At 48.4% G+C, this 22,876-nt stretch overlaps 1 protein-coding gene and 1 pseudogene across 2 annotated transcripts; both read right to left on the bottom strand.

Annotated features, from left to right (window-relative positions):
- Window positions 1-1,327: 1,327 nt before the first annotated feature.
- Window positions 1,328-16,090, bottom strand: C8H16orf89 (chromosome 8 C16orf89 homolog). Of its 2 annotated transcripts, none has more exons than XM_077906517.1 (8): window positions 15,837-16,090; window positions 11,501-11,650; window positions 10,320-10,470; window positions 9,128-9,245; window positions 6,983-7,115; window positions 6,247-6,351; window positions 4,255-4,341; window positions 1,328-1,689 (listed from the first exon to the last, which is right to left on the bottom strand). In XM_077906517.1, the coding sequence occupies exons 1-8, from the start codon at window positions 16,045-16,047 to the stop codon at window positions 1,526-1,528; spliced, it is 1,119 nt and encodes a 372-aa protein (XP_077762643.1). In that variant the 5' UTR covers window positions 16,048-16,090; the 3' UTR covers window positions 1,328-1,525. The 2 variants fall into 2 exon arrangements, with proteins under 2 accessions (XP_077762643.1, XP_077762642.1); XM_077906516.1 differs by having other exon boundaries at window positions 6,983-7,118; window positions 15,837-16,089.
- A 3,585-nt stretch (window positions 16,091-19,675) lies between these two features.
- Window positions 19,676-22,055, bottom strand: LOC144318960 (heterogeneous nuclear ribonucleoprotein A1-like; annotated as a pseudogene).
- Window positions 22,056-22,876: the final 821 nt, after the last annotated feature.

Here is a 22,876-nt window from a genome sequence, read left to right on the forward strand (position 1 = left end):
AATGCTCGTGTTATTCATTGTCAGTTGAGGAGCTGAGGTCTGGGGTGGGGGAGTGGTGAGGAGACAGATCCGTTGGGTTTTTACCTCTTCTCGGTGTCCTACAGCAACTGCAACCCAAAGAAGTGACAATTCAAGTGGGGTTCATTTTGTAAATTTTTCTTCTCATGTCCCATGTCTCATGACGTGGGACTTGATCCCGGGTCTCCAGGATCACACCCTGGGCTGAAGGCGGCGCTAAACGGTTGGGCCACCCGGGCTGCCCCCCAGTCCCCTTTTGACATGCGTCTGCACATAGCCTGCAATCTGCACCACAGACAGCGTCTGGACCCATCATAATGTTCCAGAAGATCTTTCCTACAACACTAGATTGGTGTCAGAGCTCCAGTGGATTGTATGTCAACCGTACTTCAACAAAATAGGTAAATTAATTAAAAAAAAAAAGTCTCGCTGACATGTTTATAGTCTTACTGTGCAGAAGACGAGGGAGGGGGCATCTGGGTGGCTCAGTCATTTAAGTGTCTGCCTTTGGCTCATGATCCTGGGGGCCTGGGATGGAGCCCCCTGTTCAGCTAAGTGGGAGTCTGCTTCTCCCTCTGCCCCTCCCCGCTGCTCACGCACATGTGCTCTTTCTCTCTCAAATGAATAAATAAAATCTTAAAAAAATTAAAATAAAAAAGAACACGAGAGAGGAAGTACAAGCTGGGAATAAGAAAAATTGACAAGTCGTCTCTCCGTTCCTGCTGGTTCAGGACAAGCTCCTCACGTAATGTGACATCATCCCTGCTGTGGCAGCAGGTAACACTCAACCTGGCACTTACTATATTATAGGAATGGTTCTCAGTACCCTAAAACATGATTGTCACAGCACTGCAAGTAGTACTGAGGCAGGTCCTGTAATCATCTCGATTGTACTGATGAAGAAACAGTCACAGAGACGCTAAATGACTTTGCCCAAGGACACAGAGCTGGTCAGCGAGACAACTGGGGATCTGGACTCAGGCAGCCCGGGCACAGGGCCGCATCATTAACCATTATGCCACACTGCCTTTTGTAAGATGACATGGCCGTGACAGGACATGACATGATACTCTAGAGCTCCTTGCATGGATAGAAAGATTTTATGTGCTGCCTTTTGTGACCATATCTCAAGTTCAATCATCACTTGCACTGTTTCATTCAGGGACCCTTATTTCTCCCGCTGGGAAAGATGCAACAGTTGACACCTGAACAAATTGCCTTTAAGACTCAAGTTACGGGTCTCCTTGGAATTTGTGTTGTGACTTGAAACAGAGCCTTAGAAGTTGTCCAAACAGCTGAGAAACACGACTCAATTGCACTCTAAATTTATTCATCTGCTTCCACGCCTGGATCCCACGCCTGGATCCCTCCTCACATCGCCTTCCCTGGCCCTGCTCCTCAAGGGGATGAAGCTGGGTTGCTTTGCTAGTCCTTTCTTCTGATGCCTCCTTGTGAGGGCATGGCGCCCAGGACTTCAGGGTGAAAGGACTGCCTAATGGCATCAGTTTCATCTGCCAGTGGCAGGTGTGGAAACATTTGTCGCAGTGGCCGTGGGTGGCGCCAGTGTAGACTGCCTCAGCTCTCCACTTGCTGGAGGGTATTCGGCTAGGACGTAGAGGAAGCCACCTAGAGCTGCCACAGCCATGGCTGTGTTGTGGGAGGAGCAGCTATCTGAGGAGAGAGAGAGAGAGTCCTCCCTGTGAGAGCTGCATGGTGGCCACGTTTCCATTACGAGTGCTTTTTGGCTACTTCCCCAGCCAGCCAGATCTGGGCCAGGTGCCCAGCCACCAGCTGCTAGGAGTGCTGGCCACTGGTGGCTCCCCTCTCCAGAGAGATGACCCCAGCCTATTGGGACCTCCTCGTTGGGGAGGTTATGCTTTCTCCCAATGACATACCAATACAGGACACACAAGCCCAGCCTCCCATGTCAGCAGGGTGACTCAGGTGTGATTTCCACTCCAGAGCTCCCCTCCCCTGGGACCTGACCTGAGGCCACATCCTTGTCCAGCCCTTTCCCACCTTCCCTTGCTGTCAGACCCCAAATGAGACCTTCTAGGGCAGCACCCTATTGCCCATTTTGCAGGTAGAGAAACTGAGGCTTAAGTAGCAGAGCCGAGCTCCCCAGCGCTAGGAACTCCACAGCTCATTTCTTGACCTCAATACCCGCCCTCACTGCTGTCTTAGTCTTGCCTGGTCCCAGGTGATCCTGAGCACCTGCCTGAGACAAGAACCCCACAGATGTTACTTAGTTCTCTAAACTCAAAGGGGGCCACCCACCTTTTGTTTCTGATCAGGTGGTGGGGGAGTCAGGACATTCCTCTCCCCTCACAGACTTGGAGAAGAGAAGGAACCCAGCTAGAGTCTTGGGAGGGAGGGAGAATGCTGGTTTCGAGGAGCCTAACTACCAGCCCTAGCAGCCCACACTATCATACACCAGATGCCAGGGGGAGCACTCTGCATGGTGATCTGATATTAGCCCCCAAGAGCTTGATGAAGGAGGCACTGCTAGGTCCCTATTTTACAGATAAAGAAACTGAGTGAGAAACCTCGGAGAGGTTGAGCGACTCTCACATCAAGGAAGGAGCAGAAGCAGATTTGAACCTTGACAGCATGATTTCAAATCCTGTGCTCTAAATCTCCACGCTGGCTGCCCTCCGCTCCATGGATGTGCAGGGGGTGTGCACCAGAAAGAAAGGAAGCACCACTCCCTCCTGGGCAGTTTCCTAGACTGTCCTCACTTCGCAGGGGCCCAGGAGGGACCTCGGGCCTCTCTGCAGCTCCTGCTCCAGCCCTCAGGATGGTCCTAGGGTCCAGCTGTCTGCTTTTAGGGGGCAGCCAGCAATCCAAGGCATGCACAGCAGACCCCCAACCACCTGGCCATAGGTAGTGCCAGCCCCATGGGTCAGGCAGGCCTAGTCCAGGGCTTCTGGAAGTCTCCTGAGAACGTCTCTCCCTTCTCCAACCCAGCCTTTGGGTTTGTGCTTCCATTCCCTTCTCTTGGCTACCCGTAGGCAGACGATGAGGTTACAATGGCGTTCATGGGGAGACATCTAGCTACTGGGATCATTCACCAGCATACACTGGGCATCTGCTCTTCGAGCTGCTATTCCACCTCCTTTCCTGCTTCTGTCTTGCAGTTATTTATTTTTTATTAATTAAAAAAATGGGGATCCCTGGGTGGCGCAGCGGTTTGGCACCTGCCTTTGGCCCAGGGCGCGATCCTGGAGACCCGGGATCAAATCCCACGTCGGGCTCCCTGCATGGAGCCTGCTTCTCCCTCTGCCTGTCTCTCTGCCTCATTCTCTCTCTCTCTGAGTATCACAAATAAATAAAAATTAAAAAAAATTTTAAAAAAAATTGAAAAAATTAAATGAATCAGGTCTTCTCTTCCTTTTTTCTGCCTCCCTCCCTCTCATCCTCCCTTCCTCCCATAATAAATATTTCTTCCCTTCTCAATATAACTGTATCTGATTCTCAGTGGAGAACAGGTGGATTGACCATGTAATTTATCATCTCAACCAGGACACTTTGGGGAGGAAAGGAGGCGCTATTCTTAATGGCTCCAGGACAATGGGTGTAAACTGGGGGCATCTGGACCTGTGGCCACAGGGAGTGCACTGGTCACTTGCCCGTTGGCTTGAAGATTCCCTCCTGCTCCTTTTTGCTCCAGATTACAGTGAACTGACCCTTCCAAACTACAATTCCCAGGATGCCTTGCCCGTCAGCTTATGGTTAGGTCTGAGCAACAGCCGACACAAACTGTGAAGATCGGGTATTTCTCCCTGTCTCTTGCTCCTCCATGAGCAGCCCCTGCAGGCTCTGCTAACTCCACCTCAGTCCACAGTCCTCCAGCTCAGCCTGCAGGGAGGGTAGTGGCTTCCTGAAATGATTAATCGCTGGGTTTTCTCACTTTTCTGGGTTCACCTCTTGCAACACCTCTGAGAAGAGTTCCCTACATTAAGTTCCCTCTGCCTCAAGTTCCCAGTGTGGGTTCTGTTCTCCTAACTTGACCTTGACTGAGAAAGGGGGTATCCCTGTGATTTTCAGTAACACACTGAAACTTCTTTTATGTTCCTTCCACTGGAGACCAGATCTCTGGACTCCCACTTCCTACCCTGCCCTCCACGTCCCAGACCCTGCCTTTCAGGGATGCCAGGGCACATTTCCACTGAGGTGTGCAGCCTTCCTGGGGTGTCTTGGTTTCATGCCCAGAAGGCCCCTGGGTATTTTCATTACCTGCAAATTGTTTTTCTCGCCTCTTCATTCTTCTCAAAACATGCTGTTGGTGTTGAATGGTTTTTGATAATTCTTCATTTTCAGCAGCTGGGAGAATTGAAAGGTGACCTTCTCAAGATGGATTTTTACACATTACTCACCAAACCTTCTCCCCCTCACAACACCTCAAGCAACTCAGGTCTTCTCTGGAATCTGGAGGTTCTTCCAGAAGATTCCTTGAGCACCTGTCTGCATACCCTTACACACTGCCTAAACTTGTCATCTACTGATGTTTCTCCAGTTGTGATCCCCCAACCACCCACATCAGAACAGGAAGAGGAGCTTCTTAAAAATGCAAGTTCCACAGGCCCACTTTCTGCCTGCCGCATCTGTATGTCTGGGGGCCTGAGAATCTTCATTTGATAAACTCCACTATTTTAAAAACAGCTTATCTTATTTTTTTAAAAGGTTTTTTTTTTAAGGGCAGCCCAGGTGGCTCAGCATTTTTTTTTTTTTTAATTTATGATAGCCACAGAGAGGGAGAGAGGCAGAGACTCAGGCAGAGGGAGAAGCAGGCCCCATGCACCGGGAGCCCGACGTCGGATTCAATCCCGGGTCTCCAGGATCACGCCCTGGGCCAAAGGCAGGCGCCAAACCGCTGCGCCACCCAGGGATCCTGACTCAGCGGTTTAGCACCGTCTTCAGCCTAGGGTGTGATCCTGGAGACCCGGGATCGAGTCCCACGTCGGGCTCCCTGCATGGAGTCTGCTTCTCCCTCTACCTGTGTCTCTGCCTCTCTCTCTCCCTCTCTGTGTCTCTCATGAATAAATAAATAAAATCTTAAAAAAAAAAAAGGTTTTTTTTTTTAAAATCTATTTATTCATGAGAGACACAGAGAAAGAGAGGCAGAGACATAGAGAGAGAAGCAGGCTCCATGTAGGGAGCCTGATGTGGGACTCGATCCACAGACTCCAGGATTACCCCTGGGCCAAGGGCAGGCACTCAACCCCTGAGCCACCCAGGCATCCCTAGACTATCTTATTTCAAAAGGTTTGCCTCCTTGAGGATCCCAAGCTTCAGCATTTATTGGGAGCCTCCTCTGTATCATGCACAGGACAGATGTATTATGTATTATGTATTATGTTAACTCCTCACAGCTCAGGAAAGGGATTATTTTATTTTATTTTATTTTATTTATTCATTTATTTATTTTTTCATTTTATTTTATTAAAGATTTTATTTATTTGTTTGAGAGTGAGAGTGAGCATGAGAGGAGGAGAGAGGCAGAGGGAGAAGCAGACTCCCCACTGAGCAAGGTGCCTGACGCAGGGCTCCATTCCAGGACCCTGAGTTCATGGCCTCAGCTGAAGGAAGATGCTTAACCATCTGAGCCACCCAGGTGCTCCAGGAAGGAGATATTATACTCATTTATTTACAGATGAGGAAATCAAGGCTCAGTGAGGTGAAGTGACTTACAGCAAAGAGGACCAGCTGCCCAGGATCACCCAGGTGGAAAGGGGCTATGTCCTCTCTGCCTCTACATCTATGTCACCTGCTCCAGACATCTTGCCTGAATACTCCTACCCAAAGAACCTTCTTCCATATTCCTTTCTTTCTAAAGGAGCCTGTTGTCTCCTTTACAGCCCTTATCAGAACTTATTGAACAATTATTTCACTTATTGGTTAATTTAGGGACTTTCTGCCTCTTTTCTTCAGGGCTCTCATTTTCCCCAAAGCCTGGCACAGAGCAGGTGCTCAGGGAATACTTACTGAAGAATGGACTTGTTCACGCAGGTGCTGGGGACCAACACCTTCCAAAAAGACTGTCTCCTATTTTGCAAAGTTTTGGCTTCCAAAGGTCCAAGCCTATTTCTGTGTGTGTGTGAGTGTGTGTTCACATGTGGATTTGTGTGCATATACATGTTGCACATCTCTCTGAGCTACTAAGACCACTCTACCACTACCACCCCCCATCAGCCTCCTGCTCCCAGCCAGCGTGGAAGTGCAGCTCACCAGGCTTCCCGAAGCATCCTTCTTGTGACTTCTGCCAGTTGAGAATGGCTTCCAGCCACCGGAGCTTGTAGAAATCCAAGAAGCCGCTGATTCCGCAAAACATGACTGGAAGCAAAGACAGAGGACCTCTACAGGCCTGCCCCTCCAGGCCCACCTGCTTCCATGCCCAAGGCTGTACAGTGCCACCTGCCTCCTCCTGCCGGGGAGGTGGGTGCTCAATGCAGTGGCCGGAAGAAGGCAGCTCCCAGGCTAGGCCCTGCCTTCCATTTAGGGCCTTCACTGGAGGCACTCAAGAGTTGAGGTCCATAGAGGGATCTAGATGCCCAAGCCAAGGAGCAGCCCCCCAGAGACTCCTTTTCTGCCTCATCTCTGAGGCTTCAAAGTCTGTTTGCCAGTCAGCTAGGCTGTCAGTCCAAAGCTCCATCACTGGTCAGCCTTTGGGGGCAGGAAGCAGTCACATAGTGGCAGATGAAATATAGGATGGCCAATTAAATTTGAGTGTCCAATAAACACAAATGCAAATTTTAAAGCATAAGTATATCCCATGGAATGTCCAGGATATGCTTATACTAAAAATATATTCAGTTTATCTAAAGTTCAAATTTTCTTGAGCACCCTGTATTTTTATTTGCTAAATCTGGCAGTCCTACTGGAGCTGTTCGCATGTGTGCACGCGTGCCCTCTGAATCAGGGACACTCCACTGCTTTGTCCCTAGAGAGGAATGCCAGGGCTCACTGTTTTCCATGAAGATGTCCCGCGTGGGGTAGGCATATCCGATGGCCTCAGCTCTCCAGTTCAGGTCCATCATGTTGGCACAAAAGAGGTTCATGTAGTGCTGGCTCTGGCGAAACGGCCCCTCGGTGCACCCCTTCTGAGGGGGAACAAACAGCCAGAAACAGGGGAGTTAGTGGTATGGGTGACATACCCACTCTCTGTTCCAGAAGTCTTTCCCCTTTTCCCAGAATTTCTTCCCCATCTATACCTCTGGACTCCTGGGGGCTCTGTTACTGGGGGGGGAGGGTGGTCAGAAAGAGCTAGGTGTGAGTCGGCTCTGCCACTCAGGAGCTGTGTGACCGGAGCCAGCTCAGTTAACCTTTTTTTTTTTTTTTTTTAAGATTTTATTTATTTATGAAAGATATAAAGAGAGAGAGACAGAGGCAGAGGGAGAAGCAGGCTCCTTGTGAGGAGCCTGATGTGGGACTCGATCCCAGGACTCTGGGATCATGACCTGAGCCAAAGGTAGATGCTCAACCACTGAGCCACCTGGATGCCCTAAGTTAACCTTTCTGAGCCCCAAGGGTCTCAGGCACAGGGAAAGGGGGATGTCGCTGGGTGCTGCACCAGAGGTGCTCACCTGGGTGGGCGGTACCATAATTAGAAAGTGCCCGACACAAGCCTGACTCTACAGTGTCCTAGCCATTCGCGGCTGTCATGTTCAGATTCCAGGCTAACCCAACCGGCAGCTTCAGTGCTGCTCAAAGCATGGGCCATGGACGGGTCCCAGGGACAGGACAGGATATGAGATGAGGCAGTTTCTGTAGCAATGTGTCAGAGGAGCTTTCTACTGGTCCAATCTAGTAATCAAAATAATTTTCCTCATAATTTGATTTTTATTTTATTTATAGAAATTCTAGACAGTGACAGCTTACAAATAAATTTAAAAAAATTTAAAACCTGCCAAATAAAACATTAAACACCTTCTCAGCTAATAATTTCTGCACATAGAATAACATCTTTCCACAGAGATAATGAGCCTCATCTTTTTTTAAAGATTTTATTTATTTGACAGAAAGAGAGGATGAACAGGGGAAGAAGCAGAGAGAGAGGGAGAAGCAGGCTCTCCACCCAGCAGAAAGCCCAATGCAGGGCTCGATCCCAGGACCCTGGGACCATGACCTGAGCTGAAGGCAGACGCTTAACCAACTGCCAACTGAGCCCCCCAGGCGCCCCTGAGCCTTACCTTTCTTTCTTTCTTTCTTTCTTTCTTTCTTTCTTTCTTTCTTTCTTTCTTTCTTTCTTTCTTTCTTTCAGATTTTATTTATTTATTCATGAGAGACAGAGAGAGAGACAGAGAGACAGAGAGACAGAGGCAGAGGGAGAAGTAAGCTCCACTCAGGGAGCCCGACGTGGGACTTGATCCCGGGTCTCCAGGATCACGCCCTGGACTGAAGGCGGCGCTAATCACTGAATCACCCAGGGAATTCCCTGAGCCTTACTTTTCTATATGAGGAAATATGTATATTTAAAATTATTATTATTATTTTTTTTAATTTTTTATTTATTTATTAGTCACAGAGAGAGAGAGAGAGAGGCAGAGACATAGGCAGAGGGAGAAGCAGGCTCCATGCACCGGGAGCCCGATGTGGGATTCGATCCCGGGTCTCCAGGATCGCGCCCTGGGCCAAAGGCAGGCACCAAACTGCTGCGCCACCCAGGGATCCCAAAATTATTATTATTAATTAGCAATGTTTGATCTCTTGGGTTTGGAAGAGCATCGGGTACCGCAGAGGCAGGGGTTTTCTGGAAGCTGCTACAGACCAAATGTTCTAAATCCTTGTCCATTTGTATTGTTTGCTGAGTTCTTTCTGCTGCTTCTCTTTTACTCTTTCTCTCTTTTTGTTTTCCTGGTACCTACAATCCAGTTCAGCACGCAAAGCTATCTATCCAACTAGAATCCGGATCCTACCATCCCTCCTCCCTAGTCTGGTTCCGTATTATAGTGTTACAGCAGACAGATGGCAGGCTACTCTGACTTCTTCTTGGTGTCCAAAAACTCGCTTATTTTCCCTGTGTGTAGTATACAAAAGCCACATTGCCACGAGCCCCTTTTTATCTTTCTCTGTCCTGTATGTGTGTGGCTGGCCCATGTGGGGCACTTACCATTCTGGCCAAGAGGAAGAAGAGCAGCTGGTGGGACAGGCCGTAGCCTGAGTAGCCGGGCTTGGTCATCAGGGTTCTGCAGAAGTCAGAGACCCGGCAGGGCTGGCTGCTGTCTGTCCTGGGGAAGAAGTGGATCAGGCTCTAGAGAAGGGTGCCTGAAAGGAAGTTTGAGGACATGGAGCCTTCCTTGGTCCCTATTCTCCCACTGGTTCTTAGAAACCCAGTAGGTTCCAGGCGCCGAGCTCTGCCCAAGGGGTTGCTGGATAGAACACAGGTGTACTATGTCTTGCTTTTTCTAAACCAGTAACTCCAGCATAGGGGAGGTGACACTGGAGTTATCCTGGGTTGGGGGAGCTCCAGGGGGCTGCAGCTTCCTATTGCTCTGTGGGACCCCCAAGAATACTCTTTCCCAGCACTGCTCTACACAGCAGTCCTCTGAACCTAGGGCTGATTCTGGGCATGCTCCAAGGCTACTGCACAACAGGATAAAATGGTGAGCTTAATGAGGCTCTATTCCTGCTTTCAGACACCTATAGCTCAGTGAGGGAGGCAGAACCATAGACAAATATAGATTGTATCTACGGCTACTAGTGGTGCTAGGAGAGCCAGCCTACTCGGGGAGGTCAGTCTTGTGCAGTGGGGCCAGGGAAGGTTCTGGAGGAAGGATGTGGCCCTGAAGTGTAAGCAGTTACTTAGGCATGGGGATGGGTGGGGCATGGCAGGTGGAGGCCCCCAAATGCCAGCTAGGCACAGGCAAAGTAGGTACTCTTGAGAGTGTGACAAGGGCCCCAGGAGCTGGACGAGAGAGGTCCCCAGACCTGGGATGACAGCAGGAGTTGGGGCTTTGTTCTGAGAACAACAGGAAGCTTCACACCAGGGGCAGGATGTTCAGATGTGGTTTTTGAAAGGATCCCCTCAGGTCTGAGAGACCAATGGGATATGGGTGGCAGGCAAAAGGAGGGCATGCAGGAAGTGGGGTAGACGTTTGGACTTGGCTGCAAGTCTTGAGTGGGAGTGGGGCCAGCTTAGGCTCAATGGGGGTGGGAGAGGTTGGTGTCAGGGTGGTTGGGCAGGTGGCTTTGCCTGATTTTACACAGATCCTTGGGGACTTGGAGAGTGGGTGGGACAGGAGGACAAACAGAGAATAAGTGTTTTGGGATTTTGGGAAGCGGGGCAAGTGCAGGGGGCCCACCCTGTTCCCAGCAGTTGCACCAGACAGGAGTCACTGAGTTCCTCTGAGAAGGAGTCCTGTGGCTCAAAGGTGGGGTAGACCATGGAGGCATCTGTGCTGGTCCAAGCACGCGGAAGCTTCCAAAACCCAGGCTGGATGGTTGGCTGGAACTCTGGTAAAGAGGTGAGGTGAGGAGGAAGACACTGAGAAGTGGTGGGCCAAGACTTGCCTAACTGCACCCAGGCTCCTGCAGCCCAAGCCAAGGAACTAGGTGTCCCTGTCCAGGTAGCCCTAACCACACACAAGCCTGCTCGGGGCTCTGAGCCTTGCCTGCTGGTTACACATTGTATTTGAAACTCTCAGGAAGCTGAGAGTTAAAAAACTAACTTAAAAAAATTTTTTTTAATCAATAAGAATAGTGTTGGGACAGGGTTTTTGTTTTCGTTTTTGTTTTTTGGGACAGGTTTTGATCAAATCCACTTTATCCCATGGAAGCATGAGACATACAAAAAGGGTTAGTTGACTCCTTTGGTTTGGTTAGAAAGTGGAGTTCTTACAAAACAGATGTCAAGGGACATCATTAGGGTGACACAAGTTGGGATGGTCTTAGGATCAGGCCTGGGAGGAGGTGGGGGACCTGGAGATCAGAGGTAGGGAGGAGGGCTGGGGTGTGCAGCCAGGCTGTTGTCTGAAAAGGAAGGATGGACGGGATAATTATCTCCTCATTTGCTCCCACACACCTGACTGGGAGCTGGGAGTCTAGGAGGCTGGATAGGCAGGTGGGGCTGGTTTTATAGGTCGTCTGCCTCCACCACCCTCCGGAATGGTTCATGCCAGGCTTATAGGGTGGGTCAGAGAGATACAAATAATAGCAGGTTGCTAATGTTTGATGCACAAAGGGCTAAATTACTTTTGAGATACCCTACTCTCTGGGACAGACCAGACCCTCCACTCTGGTCTAGGATGAAGGCTACCAAGCTGGGTTAGCTGAACAAGGAGACATGTTCCCTACTCCCCATGTGGGTGGGAGAGGTCATCTCAATCTGGTCAGGGATGACCAAACATTTCCCAGGGTCAGCCTGTGGTGTGTTCGTCCCACTAGAACTCGGTTACAGACTGTCCCAGACCCTCCCTGACACCGGGAGGAGCACCCTCAGATGCTGTGTTCCTGAAGAAATGGGACTCTACTCTCCTGCTATTACCTCTTAGGTACTTGGGGTCACTCAGCTTGAGGTAGAAGATGGATCTGTGAAGGAGAGGCGCTAGCTTTTCCACCAGCTTCGCCACACGCAGGCTCAGCTGCTGCAGCTGGGGGTCCTGGGCCCACTTTTCCTGAACAGCTTTTAGCTGCACTGGAAAGGAAAAGACTTCGTTCATTTCATCATTTGACAAACCACTTGGACAGGAAAAATTATCCTAACTTATAATGCTTCCTGAGCCTCCCTGCCTCCTCCAGCTTCTGAGAAGAAAGACTTGGCTGAGCTTATTAGAAATTAGGTCTTGTGGGGCTCAGCCAGGTGATGTGGGTGTGATGGGAGTGGGGCTGGAGTGCTAGAAGTTGGCAGCTAAGAGCTTGATTTTTGGAGGTGGGCCTGGGTTCAGATCCTGACTCTAACACTTTCTTGTTGGGGGACCTGAGAAAGATATTTAATTTATTTCCATTTTACTTTCTTCATCTATAAAATGGGGAATGATGTTCTTTACTTCTTGGAGTGGGTGGTTGTAAGGATTAAATGAACTGATATATAGAGAGGACTTAGCATTGTTCATAGTACAGAGTAAACACTTAATACTCTGTTTAGTCGTAAGTATTGATTAGGGAGATTTAAGGTTTGCTCTACAGGAGAAAAAGATGAGGAAGGGACTGAGTGGAGAGCCACTGTGTACAAGTGTACAACTATACACAGTTGAGCAGGTTGTACACTGCACAAGAGCAGTATATATTCCTATCATGGATTTGTATATGTACTGAGACAATTTTCCAGCAGATGGCAGGCAAGTGACTTGAGGAAGGAGACATCTTTTTCTAATCCTCACAGAGGTGCCTTTTGGATTAGCAGTGGCTCCGCAGGGGTGGGAGAAAATAGTGATGGTGAGGACAAAAGAGGTGGTCAAGAGAGGAGAGGTGAGGGAAAGCCTCAGCACAGAGCTGAGAGGGTGAGACTTGGCTTGAGTTGTTCTCTGCTTCAGGTAGAGACTTTGGTGGGGAGGGTAGATGAGGTTTAAGAGGGTGCTAAGCCCCTGGGTGGCTCAGCGGTTTAGCGCTGCCTTCAGCCCGGGGTGTGATCCTGGAGACCCAGGATTGAGTCCTGCATCAGGCTCTCTGCATGGAGCCTGCTTCTCCCTCTGCCTGTGTCTCTGCCTCTCTCTCTCTCTCTCTGTCTCTCATGAATAAATAAATAAAATCTTAAAAAAAAAAAGAGGGTTCTAAGCAAGTTTTGTGGGATGACAGGCCCTGTAACATCCTTTTCCAGGCATGACTCTCTCCCTGCCCTTGAACCTAGGCCGTCTGCTTCTGAAGCCTTGCTCCAGACTGCTTGGCTCTAAAGCAGATGAAACCCAGAAGCGGTAGGTTAATCAGTAATAACTGATTATCAGTAATAATCAGTAGGTTATAGTAGTTAGCAGTGAGGTGCACCCAACCTGGCCTCCTGGTGGTATTTCTCCCTGTTGCTGCCACCTTCTGGTTCACCCTCCTGGCTGGCAGAGGCAGCTGGAGGGGTGCTTTTCTCTGGTAGAGTTAATGTCCACCTGTCTAGCCCCAAGCAGAATGGATCTGGGGGATCAATGGGTATCTTATTGCTCCTGGGTCCCCCAGAATGTAAACTTCTTCTGTCTCCCAGGAGGCCAAGAATGAGGATAGGACCTTACCTGGCCAGCCAGTTTTTCACACCCTTCCAAGCCCCTCCTGCACTGTATGGGGCTGACCCCTAAAACCAGTAAGAAACTAGGGGAAACAATGGTGTGTGACCTTCAAGGCTTGGCTGTAAAAGATGTTGAGGCTTCTACCTTGCTCTCTCTGGAGTCACTTGCTCTAGGGGAAGCCAGCTGCCATGTTGCAAGGGCACTCACATAGCCGTATGGTGAGGCCATGTGGTGAGGAATTGAGGCCTCCAGGGGTTACCTGGAAGTGAATGGGGTGGCTCCTCTGGCCCTAGTCAAGCCTTCAGATGATCACACCCCCGGCTGACATCATGACTCCAACCTTATGTGAGACCCTGAGCCAGAACCACCCAGCCCAACAGTTCCTGGATCCCTGACAAACAGAAATGATAACTGTTTTATTGTTTTATGCAGCTAAGTTTGGGGATCATTTGTTATGTATCAGTAGGTTATTGCAAAGGGATAGAGTAGAGCCGTGGAGAGGAGAGGAGGGGGTGGCCTTGGTTTAAGGTTGTTGTGTGGTGTCAGCTTGGGCTGCCTCGTCCCTCCTTCCCAGCCACATCGACCCTGTAATGATTCAGGTAACGGGTGCCAAGTCAGACAGAGCAGGGTTCTAAGCCCACCACCTGCACATGCTGGCTGTGTGACCTTGGACATTCTTTTTTTTTTTTTTTTTTTTTAAGACCTTATTTATTTATTCATGAGAGACAGAGAGAGGAACAGACACAGGCAGAGGGAAAAGCAGACTCCACGCAGGGAGCCTGACGTGGGACTCAATCCCAGGTCTCCAGGATCATGCCCCGGGCCAAAGGTGGCGCCAAACTGCAGAGCCACCTGGGCTGCCCTGGACATTCTCTTTTAAAGCCTGTCCTCTCATTGGTAAAAAGGGGATAATCATAATGAACTTACTTTAGGGATTGTGGGGAGAAGTCAGAGAAATGTCCCACAGGAGGGCTTACATTGTTTCAGTGCTTAGCAGGTACTTAGCAAACTTCATCTTTTATTACCTCATGGACCCCAGAAAGCACACAGCCAAGGGAACCACCTGCCCTTCCTTCCCCTCTTCATGAGGAACCGACAGGTCCATGGGACAGCTGCTGACAAAAGTCTGTTACCTATTCCGGGAATGTTTATTCAACGGCTGCTTGGAGGGAGCCCAGTGCTGTGGCTGACTTCCAGGGTGGTCAGAAAAATCAGTGCAATGCCCACCCTTCCCTCAAGGGCTGTTACAGCAGGTGGATTTGAATACTAGACCCCGCCCCCCTTCCTATCAGCTGTGAGGCGTAGGGAGGTTACTGAACCTCTCTGTGCCTCAAAGTCTTCACCTGCAGAAAGCAAAACAGAGCACATTCCTGTCTGGGCTGTCTGGCAATTACACGCAGCCAGTGCCTGGGTGACATTCAAGGCACATTTGCCGGGTCACATGCTGTGGTTTTGCGGGCCCCTTCCTTTATTAAAAAAAATAGATTAAAGCGTATGTCTTAAGACTGCATTAGTATAAAGATGGATATGCTTATATTCTATATTATTCTCTTTGACCTAAAAGTTCATTTTTATTCTTTCTGACTTTCAGAGAAATCAAAAAAATTTGTGGGCCCCTGAAAGTATCCTGTGCCCAACGGGGAAGCCAGTCCTGTGGTCTTTTACTATTATTCATTTCTTTTTTTTTTTTAAGGATATATATTTTTTAAGATTTTACTTATTCATGAGAGACAGAGAGAGAGAGAGAGAGAGAGAGGCTCCATGCAGGGAGCCCGACGCGGGACTCGATCCTGGATCTCCAGGATCACACCTGGGCTGAAGGCAGGAGCCGAACCACTGAGCCACCCAGGGATCTCCTATTATTCATTTCTAGAGGCATTATAGGGTGGGGCTGAGATTAAATGGAGACCCTGGTCCTAGCTTCAGAGGGTCTTGGATCTTCAGACTCTCCAGGATGCCTCCTGGGGGAGGTCAGGCACAGAGGCAGACCTGTTCCAGAGCCTCTCCTCCTGCTGGGACCTGGAGTCTGGGTGGGCAGTGGGTGGTAAGCTGCACTGACTACCCAGAGGGGGTGATGTGAAAGTGGGGCTGGCCAGAGCCTCAGGCTGGTTCCAAGTCAGCTCTTTGTTACTAAGGGCAAGGGGGCCTTGGGAGAGGGGTTCCTTGCAACTTGAGGGGTGTGTGGGGGGGTGGTTCCTTGCTTGCCTTGGTCTATTGCCAGCTCCTTGTAGGTGATCTTAATCCCTGAAAGCTGAACAAACACTTGGCTCTTTTCTTGGAGCCTTGAGGTGGCTTTGGCTGGGAGTAGGGGGAGTGGAGTTGGATCCTGCTCCTCAGAGTTTCTGGTTTTGCCCATAGCCGCCCTCCTGTACACCCCCTTCTGCCCATCTTGTCCTTGACATATCAGGATTGGCACTGTCAAGTGAATCATTTCATCCCAGGAAAATAATAATTTCCAAATCTTTTCCCATGTGGCCTCTGAATCCTTTTTGCCTCTTAAATAATTGAGGACAGCAGGGCCCCCAAGACACCCAGAGGGAGCAAGGCTCCCAGCAGAGGACAGCAGGGCCCCCAAGACACCCAGAGGGAGCAAGGCTCCCAGCAGAGCAAGGAGGTGACAGGCTGAGAACCGGCTTTCCAAGGGCCAGTCCAGAGGAATGAACATGCACCCACCTTCCAGGACCCGGAACCCCACCACACCGTCCAGGTTAATTTCAGATAGCCTCTTCTTCAGGAAGGAGGTGGCTCTCTCCAGTGCCGAGAGGATAAAGCCCACGATGGTGGCCTTGCCCTCCGGGGTGTCTGGCAGTGCCAGCGAGGAGGGCCGCAGCGGGGGTGGCGCTGCCAGCAGCAAGAGCAGGAGCAGGAGCCCTGGGCTGGACATGGCTGGTCCTCTGCCTGAGGCTGGTCGCGTGCTTCAGCCCTGGGCCGCTGGCCCCCACATAGCCTCCTCCTTCCCCCTCCTCCTTGCCCCTCCCCTGCAGAGCTGCAGACAATCCCTGAGCCGGGCTGACCCAGCAGCTGGGGGTGGCCTGGCAGCAGGCTGTGGGAGGCCAGCTCTGGAGTGGAGCCAGCTGGCTGCAAGCTTCCCCCTTTCCTTCTCATTGCTGGTTCTCTAGGCCTGCGGACTACATCTTGGATCTACAATTGGAGTCATACTTTAGACATCTAAATGCACTGAAACATAAAGATTTTGGCTTTTTTTTTCTTGTTGTTTTTTAGATTTAACTTAATTTTTAATTTTAAAAAATATTTTATTTATTTATTAATGAGAGATACAGAAAGAGAGAGGCAGAGACACAGGCAGAGAGAGAGGCAGAGAGAGAAACAGGCTCCAAGCAGGGACCCCGACATGGGACTTGATTCCGGGTCTCCAGGATCACACTTTGGGCTGAAGGCAGGTGCCAAACCACTGAGCAGTCCAGGTGTCCCTTGTTGTTTTTTTAAAAAATAAGTTTGGAATAAGCTTGTTTGAAGGCACATCTGCCAGAACTGACAGATTTCTGAGGGCAGTGCCTGTCCAGTAAGAAACAGAATATAAGCTGCAAAGGCAAGCCACATGGGCACTTAAAAATCTTCTGGTAGCCACATCTTAAGAAGCAAAGAAAAGCAAGTGAAATTTAAAAAAAAAAAAAAAAGGTTTTTTTTTAAGTAGCCTCCATGCCCAGCGTGGAGCCCAACAGGAGGCCCAGATCCACAATCCTGAGATCAAGACCTGAGCTAAAATTAAGAGTCCGACACTCCACCGACTGAGCCAACCAGGCACCCCAGGTGAACAATTTTAATGATCTATTTATTGTATTTGAACCAATGGACCCAAAATATCATTTCAACTTGTAATCAATATGACAGTGATTAACTTTGTAACATTTTTTAAAATATCAGTTTTCTCAAATGAAGTCTTTGAAATCTGGCATTTTACACTTGAGGCACACTTCAATACAGGCTAGCCTCATTTCAAGAACCCGACAATCACATGCGGCTGTTGTATTGGACAGTAAAGACTTAGAGCCCTTCTTTGGCTCATTCAGTGTAAAAGTATATCTGTTTCCCTGCAGAAAAAATTTTTTTGTAATGTATTCATTTATTTTAGAGAGAGAGCTCAAGTAGGGAGACAGAGAAGCAGACTCCCTCCTGAGTGGGGAGCCCCATGAGGGGCTTGATTCCATGACATCAACATCACGACCTAAGCTGAAACCAAGGGACAACTGAGCCACCCCTGCAGAAATGTTAATGTTGGTTTACTGGGTGTTCTCCTGATCCTTGCCAGATGGTTACATGTAAGTGTGCCATATTGCCTTTCTAAAATCCAAAATATTCTGAATGCAGAAACATATCTGGCCCCAAGGGCTTCAGTTAACAGATTATAGATCTGTAAAAATAATAAAAATACCACCACCCAAATGCATATCTTGACGCTCCTCATGGGTACGCTGTAGGTCAACCATTTACTTTCATTCTTGTCCCTCCCTCCCCCACACTGCCAGCCTTTTTATACAATTTTTTCCCCTGAACATTTAAAAATGACAGCTTTATTGAGATATAATTCACATACCATAAAATTCGCCCTTTTAAAGTGTACAATTCAGCAGTGTTTTTAAAGCATATTCGCAAGGTTGTTCAACCGCCACCACTGTCTGATTCTGAAACATTTTCGTTCCCCCCAAAAGAAACCCGTCCCCATTAGCAGTCACTTCCCATCCCCACCCCTGCCTCCTCAACTGCCCAGTCCCCCAATAACCACGAACCTACTTTCAGTTTCTATGCATTTGTCCATTCTGGACATTTCACAGAAGTGGAGAATTATTCAATATGTGACCTTTTGTGTCTGACTGCCTTCTTTCAGCATAACATTTTCCAGGTTCATCCATGTTGTAGTCTGAATCAGGACTTCATTCCTTTTTATGACTCAAGAAGATCCCATTGCATGGCTACATCATGTTATCATGTTATAGCCTATCCATTCATCAGTTGATGGACATTTGAGTTGTTCCTACCTTTCTGCTATTGTGAATAATACTATAATAAACATCTGTTCAAGGTTTTCTTTTTTAATTTTAAGATTTTATTTATTTATTCATAGAGACAGAGAGAGAGAGAGGCAGAGACACAGGCAGAGGGAGAAGCAGGCATCATACAGAGAGCCTGGTGCAGGACCGATCCCAGGACCCTGGGATCATGCCCTGAGTCGAAGGCAGATGCTCAACCACTGAGCCACCAGGTGCTCCACCCCATGATATTTCAATACTGCAGTTATACTACAAATTTGTTTGTGTCCTGTATCTGTATCTATGACCTATTCATAGAGTTAAGTTTTTCCCCTCCCCAACAACCATTTTTTATTCCCTTGAGTGTGCCATTGAGAATGAATGTTCCAGGTGAAGCTTGTCACTATCGTCACTTCAGTTAATCCACAACAGCCTCTGAAGTGGATACTATTCTCTTTTTATTTTTTATTTTTATTTTTTATTGGAGTTCAATTTGCCAACATATAGCATAACACCCAGTGCTCATCCCATCAAGTGCCCCCCTCAGTGAATACTATTCTTATTTCCTTTTAAAACTTAAAATCTGAGGCTCTGGGGGAGAAGGAAAGTGACTTCTTGTGAAGTCGTGTCTCACAGGTAGTATGAGGTGGTGCAGGAATTCCAAAGCCTCAGTCTATATCTTAGCCATCAGGTGACCCTGCTAGGGTTCAACCTCCAGTCTCTGGAAGGGGAAACTACCCTCCTGACCTTGGGAAGGACTGAATTTATTTATTTATTTATTTATTTATTTATTTATTTATTTATTTATAATTTTTTGAACATTTTTATTTATTTATGACAGTCACAGAGAGAGAGAGAGAGAGAGAGGCAGGGACATAGGCAGAGGGAGAAGCAGGCTCCATGCACCGAGAGCCCGACGTGGGATTCGATCCCGGGTCTCCAGGATCGCGCCCTGGGCCAAAGGCAGGCGCCAAACCGCTGCGCCACCCAGGGATCCCTGGAAGGACTGAATTTAATATGTGATTTATGTCAAGTGGGCAAGTAGGACAAGCAGGGCTGGCTGAGCTCTGAAGCACCGCTGGCTGGTGGGTGATGCATCTTGTTCCTTTCTCCCTAGGGAAACAATCCTGACTCCTTTTCCTTTTTTTTTTTCAAGAGAATATTAAATCATTTATTGATTACACATGATAATGGATGATACACAAGCTTTAATCCCATCTATAATTTTATCTGATACCATAATTCAATTTAGATATATTGCATAGGATGTGCCAACAATCATAATAACCAAATAAACTCCAGGACTTTGCTTGGGTGACCCTTTTAACGGTGAACTCCAGGTCACAACACATTAACTGTCAGTTCAACCACACCAAGGTTTATGGAGACAATGGCTTCTGTGCCCAAGCAGGTTGCAAATAAATTTCGAGTGGAACCTGGCATCACCCTGAAGGAATTCTAACTTCACACTGTTGGGGTAGTTTACCAAGAAGGCTTCAGAGTAGACTAACTTTACACAGCACATTTAAAAAAAGACACATTTATTCAGCGTCATGATCAGACTATTACATTTAGCAATCAACAGCATGGGTGCAAAAAAAAAAATCTACATTAAAACCCTTTGTTGGAATGCTTTACACTTTCCACAGAACAGAAACTAAAATAACCTGTTATACAATCAGTCACAAATACAGTCCTTGAGTTTTTTGCCCATACATATGAGTATTGTCTAAAACATGTCTTCTTTGTAGCATCTAGGCCCTGCCACCACTGTGCTTGGCTGAGTTCACAAATCTGTTGTAACCTGTAGCTTCCCTGTCACTTCTCTGGCTCTCCTCTCCTGCTAAGCTTTGTCTCCTGGCAGTAACTAAAACCTTCTGCCACTGCCATAGCTGCTGCTGCTGCTGGAACCGCCATAGCCACCTTGGTTTTGTGGTTTGGCAAAGTATTGGCCTCCACCACCATAGGGGCCAGAGCTTCTGCTTCCAAAATTTCCTCCTTTCATGGGTCCAAAATTTGAGGATTGATTGTTGTAATTGCCAAAATCGTTATAGCTTCCGCCACCTCCAAGTTGCTTCCGTCATTACCAAATCCATTATAGCCATCCCCACTGCCACCGTATCCACCACCACCTCGACTGCCACCGAAGCCACCTCGACCACTGAAGTTCCCTCCACGACCAAAGTTGTCATTCCCACCAAAACCACCTCCACAACCACCACCAAAGTTTCCAGAACCACTTCGGCCTCTTTGGCTGGACGGAGCACTAGCCATCTCTTGCTTCGATAGGGCTTTCCTTACTTCACAGTTGTGGCCATTCACAGTATGGTATTTTTGAATGACAATCTTGTCTACAGAGTGGTGGTGGTCGTCAAAGGTCACAAAAGCGAAACCTCTCTTTTTGCCACTGCCTCGGTCAGTCATGATCTCAATCACTTCGATTTTCCCATACTGTTCAAAATAATCTCTTAGATGATGTTCTTCAGTGTCTTCTTTAATGCCACCGACAAAAATCTTTTTCACAGTTAAGTGGGCACCGGGTCTTTGAGAATCTTCTCGGGAGACAGCCCTCTTTGGTTCCACACTCTTCCGTCCACCCTGTGCGGCCCGGCGTTCGTGGCCGCGTCCACCTCCTCCACGGTGGTGTATGTGACGAACCCAAAGCCTCCGGAGCGCTTGGTGTTGGGGTCTCTCATTTCCACACAGTCCGGAAGCGTCCCCCATTGCTCAAAATGGCTCCTCAGACTCTCATCGGTCGTTTCGAAGCTCAAACCTCCGATGAAGAGCTTCCGCAGCTGCTCGGGCTCTTTGGGAGACTCTGACTTAGACATGACGGCGGTGGGAGGGGAGACTTGAACGGTGCTTACTTGGCGGCGTCCAGGGGCAGAAAGCCTGACTCCTTCTCCAATCAGGGTTTCATCTTCCAGAGCACGGCATTTACTCTTGGTTTGTCATTACTCCAGCACTTGGTCCTTATCTTCTTAGATCACCAAAGCAGTGGGGGGCTGTCTGAGATGGGAAGTTCCCTCCTTTATTACAGGTCAGGAAAGTCAACTGATTGAGTAGTGATTTGCTCAAGATTATGAAACCCAGCAGACAGAGGTATCAAGATACCAGCCACCTTCCATCTACAAGAGGGTGGGCAGAGTGGGCAGTGTGGGTACTCCAGCCTCTCAGCCTCCACACCTCAAGGTGAGGAATTAGGAGCTACTTTCCATGTCTGTCACCTATCCCTCCCATCCATACACATTTACTCATCTTTCCTTTCCCTTTTAAGCTAAATTTTCAAGTCCTCCCTCTGTCACATACTCACTAATGGTGTGACCTTCAATATCCTTATAGGTAAAAAAGGAGCCACAAGGCTACTATGAGAAGCAAATGAGACACGTATCAACTCTTGAGCTGGGCTCTAGGGCCTCGGGAACCACACCTGCAAGGTGTTGCCCTGTCTAGGTCCTTATCAAAGGAGGAGGCGCCCTTTTATTTCTTTGTCCAATGCTTGAGTGAGTGAGGCAGCCAGAGGACAGGTGGTAGTGCCAGGCACTCTGCAGGCTCCAGGGCAGCTCCCAACCCGAGGGCAATGAGGGTGACTTCGCCAACATGCTCTCAATGTTTCCCAGCAAGAAGATCCCTTTTGAAGTTAAAAGGTTACTACATGGACACACACTGAACTCTTTAGTGTGACCACTTAAAAAAAATGATTTTATTGATTTGAGAGATAGAGAGTGCATGCACAAAGAGGGGGTGCAGGAAAGAGAATCAGGCTCCTGGAAGAACAGGGAGCCTGAACACGGGGGCTCCATCCCAGCCCTGAGATTATGACTCGAACCAAAGGCAGATGCTTAACCGACTGAACCACCCAGGTGCCCTGGAAAATTTTCCTTCTTAACACATATACTTGAATTCATTGTGTTTTTTTTCCTTTTTTTTTTCTTTCTTTCTTTCTTTCTTTCCTTCTTTCTTTCTTTCTTTCTTTCTTTCTTTCTTTCTTTCTTTCTTCTTTCTTTCTTTTTCTTTCCTTTCTTTCTTTTCTTTGTCCCCTTTCCTTTTCTCTTTATACTTTTTTTTATTCAAGTACAACATACATCCTGAAAAATGAACAAGTTCGCTGCTTAATGAACTTCCTCCAAAGGACCACACCCACCTCACCAGCACCCAGATCCAGAGAGACAACAGGAGGAACCCTATCCTATCAGCTCCGCATTGACCCCCTCCCTCTCATATCCAATCCTCCAAGGCAGGTCACCTTGCTGACATCTAACAGCAAAGGGTAGTTTCTGTTTTTCCAAAAATTTTTATTTATTTATTCATGAGAGACACAGAGAGGCAAAGACATAGGCAGAGGGAGAAGCAGGCTCCCTGCAGGAACCCCATACATGACTTGATCCTAGGACCCCAGGACCAAGACCTGAGCTGTGAAGGTAGCGGCTCAACCACTTTGAGCCACCCAGGTGCCCTTGTTTTTTTTTTTTTTTTTAAGATTTATTTGATAGAGGGGCAGCGAGCACAGAAGAGACAGGCAGAGGGAGAGTGAGAGAATCTCAAGCAGACTGCACTGAGCACTGAGCTTCACTCCAGCCTCCAGATCCCGACCCTGACATCATGACCTGAGCCCACATCAAGGGTCCACACCTGGGCAGCCCGGGTGGCTCAGCGGTTTAGCACCTGCCTTCAGCCCAGGGCCTGATCCTGGAGACCTGGGATCGAGTCCCACGTCAGGCTCCC

This window comes from Canis aureus, chromosome 8 (genome assembly GCF_053574225.1).
Source record: "Canis aureus isolate CA01 chromosome 8, VMU_Caureus_v.1.0, whole genome shotgun sequence".
Classification (NCBI taxonomy): domain Eukaryota; kingdom Metazoa; phylum Chordata; class Mammalia; order Carnivora; family Canidae; genus Canis; species Canis aureus.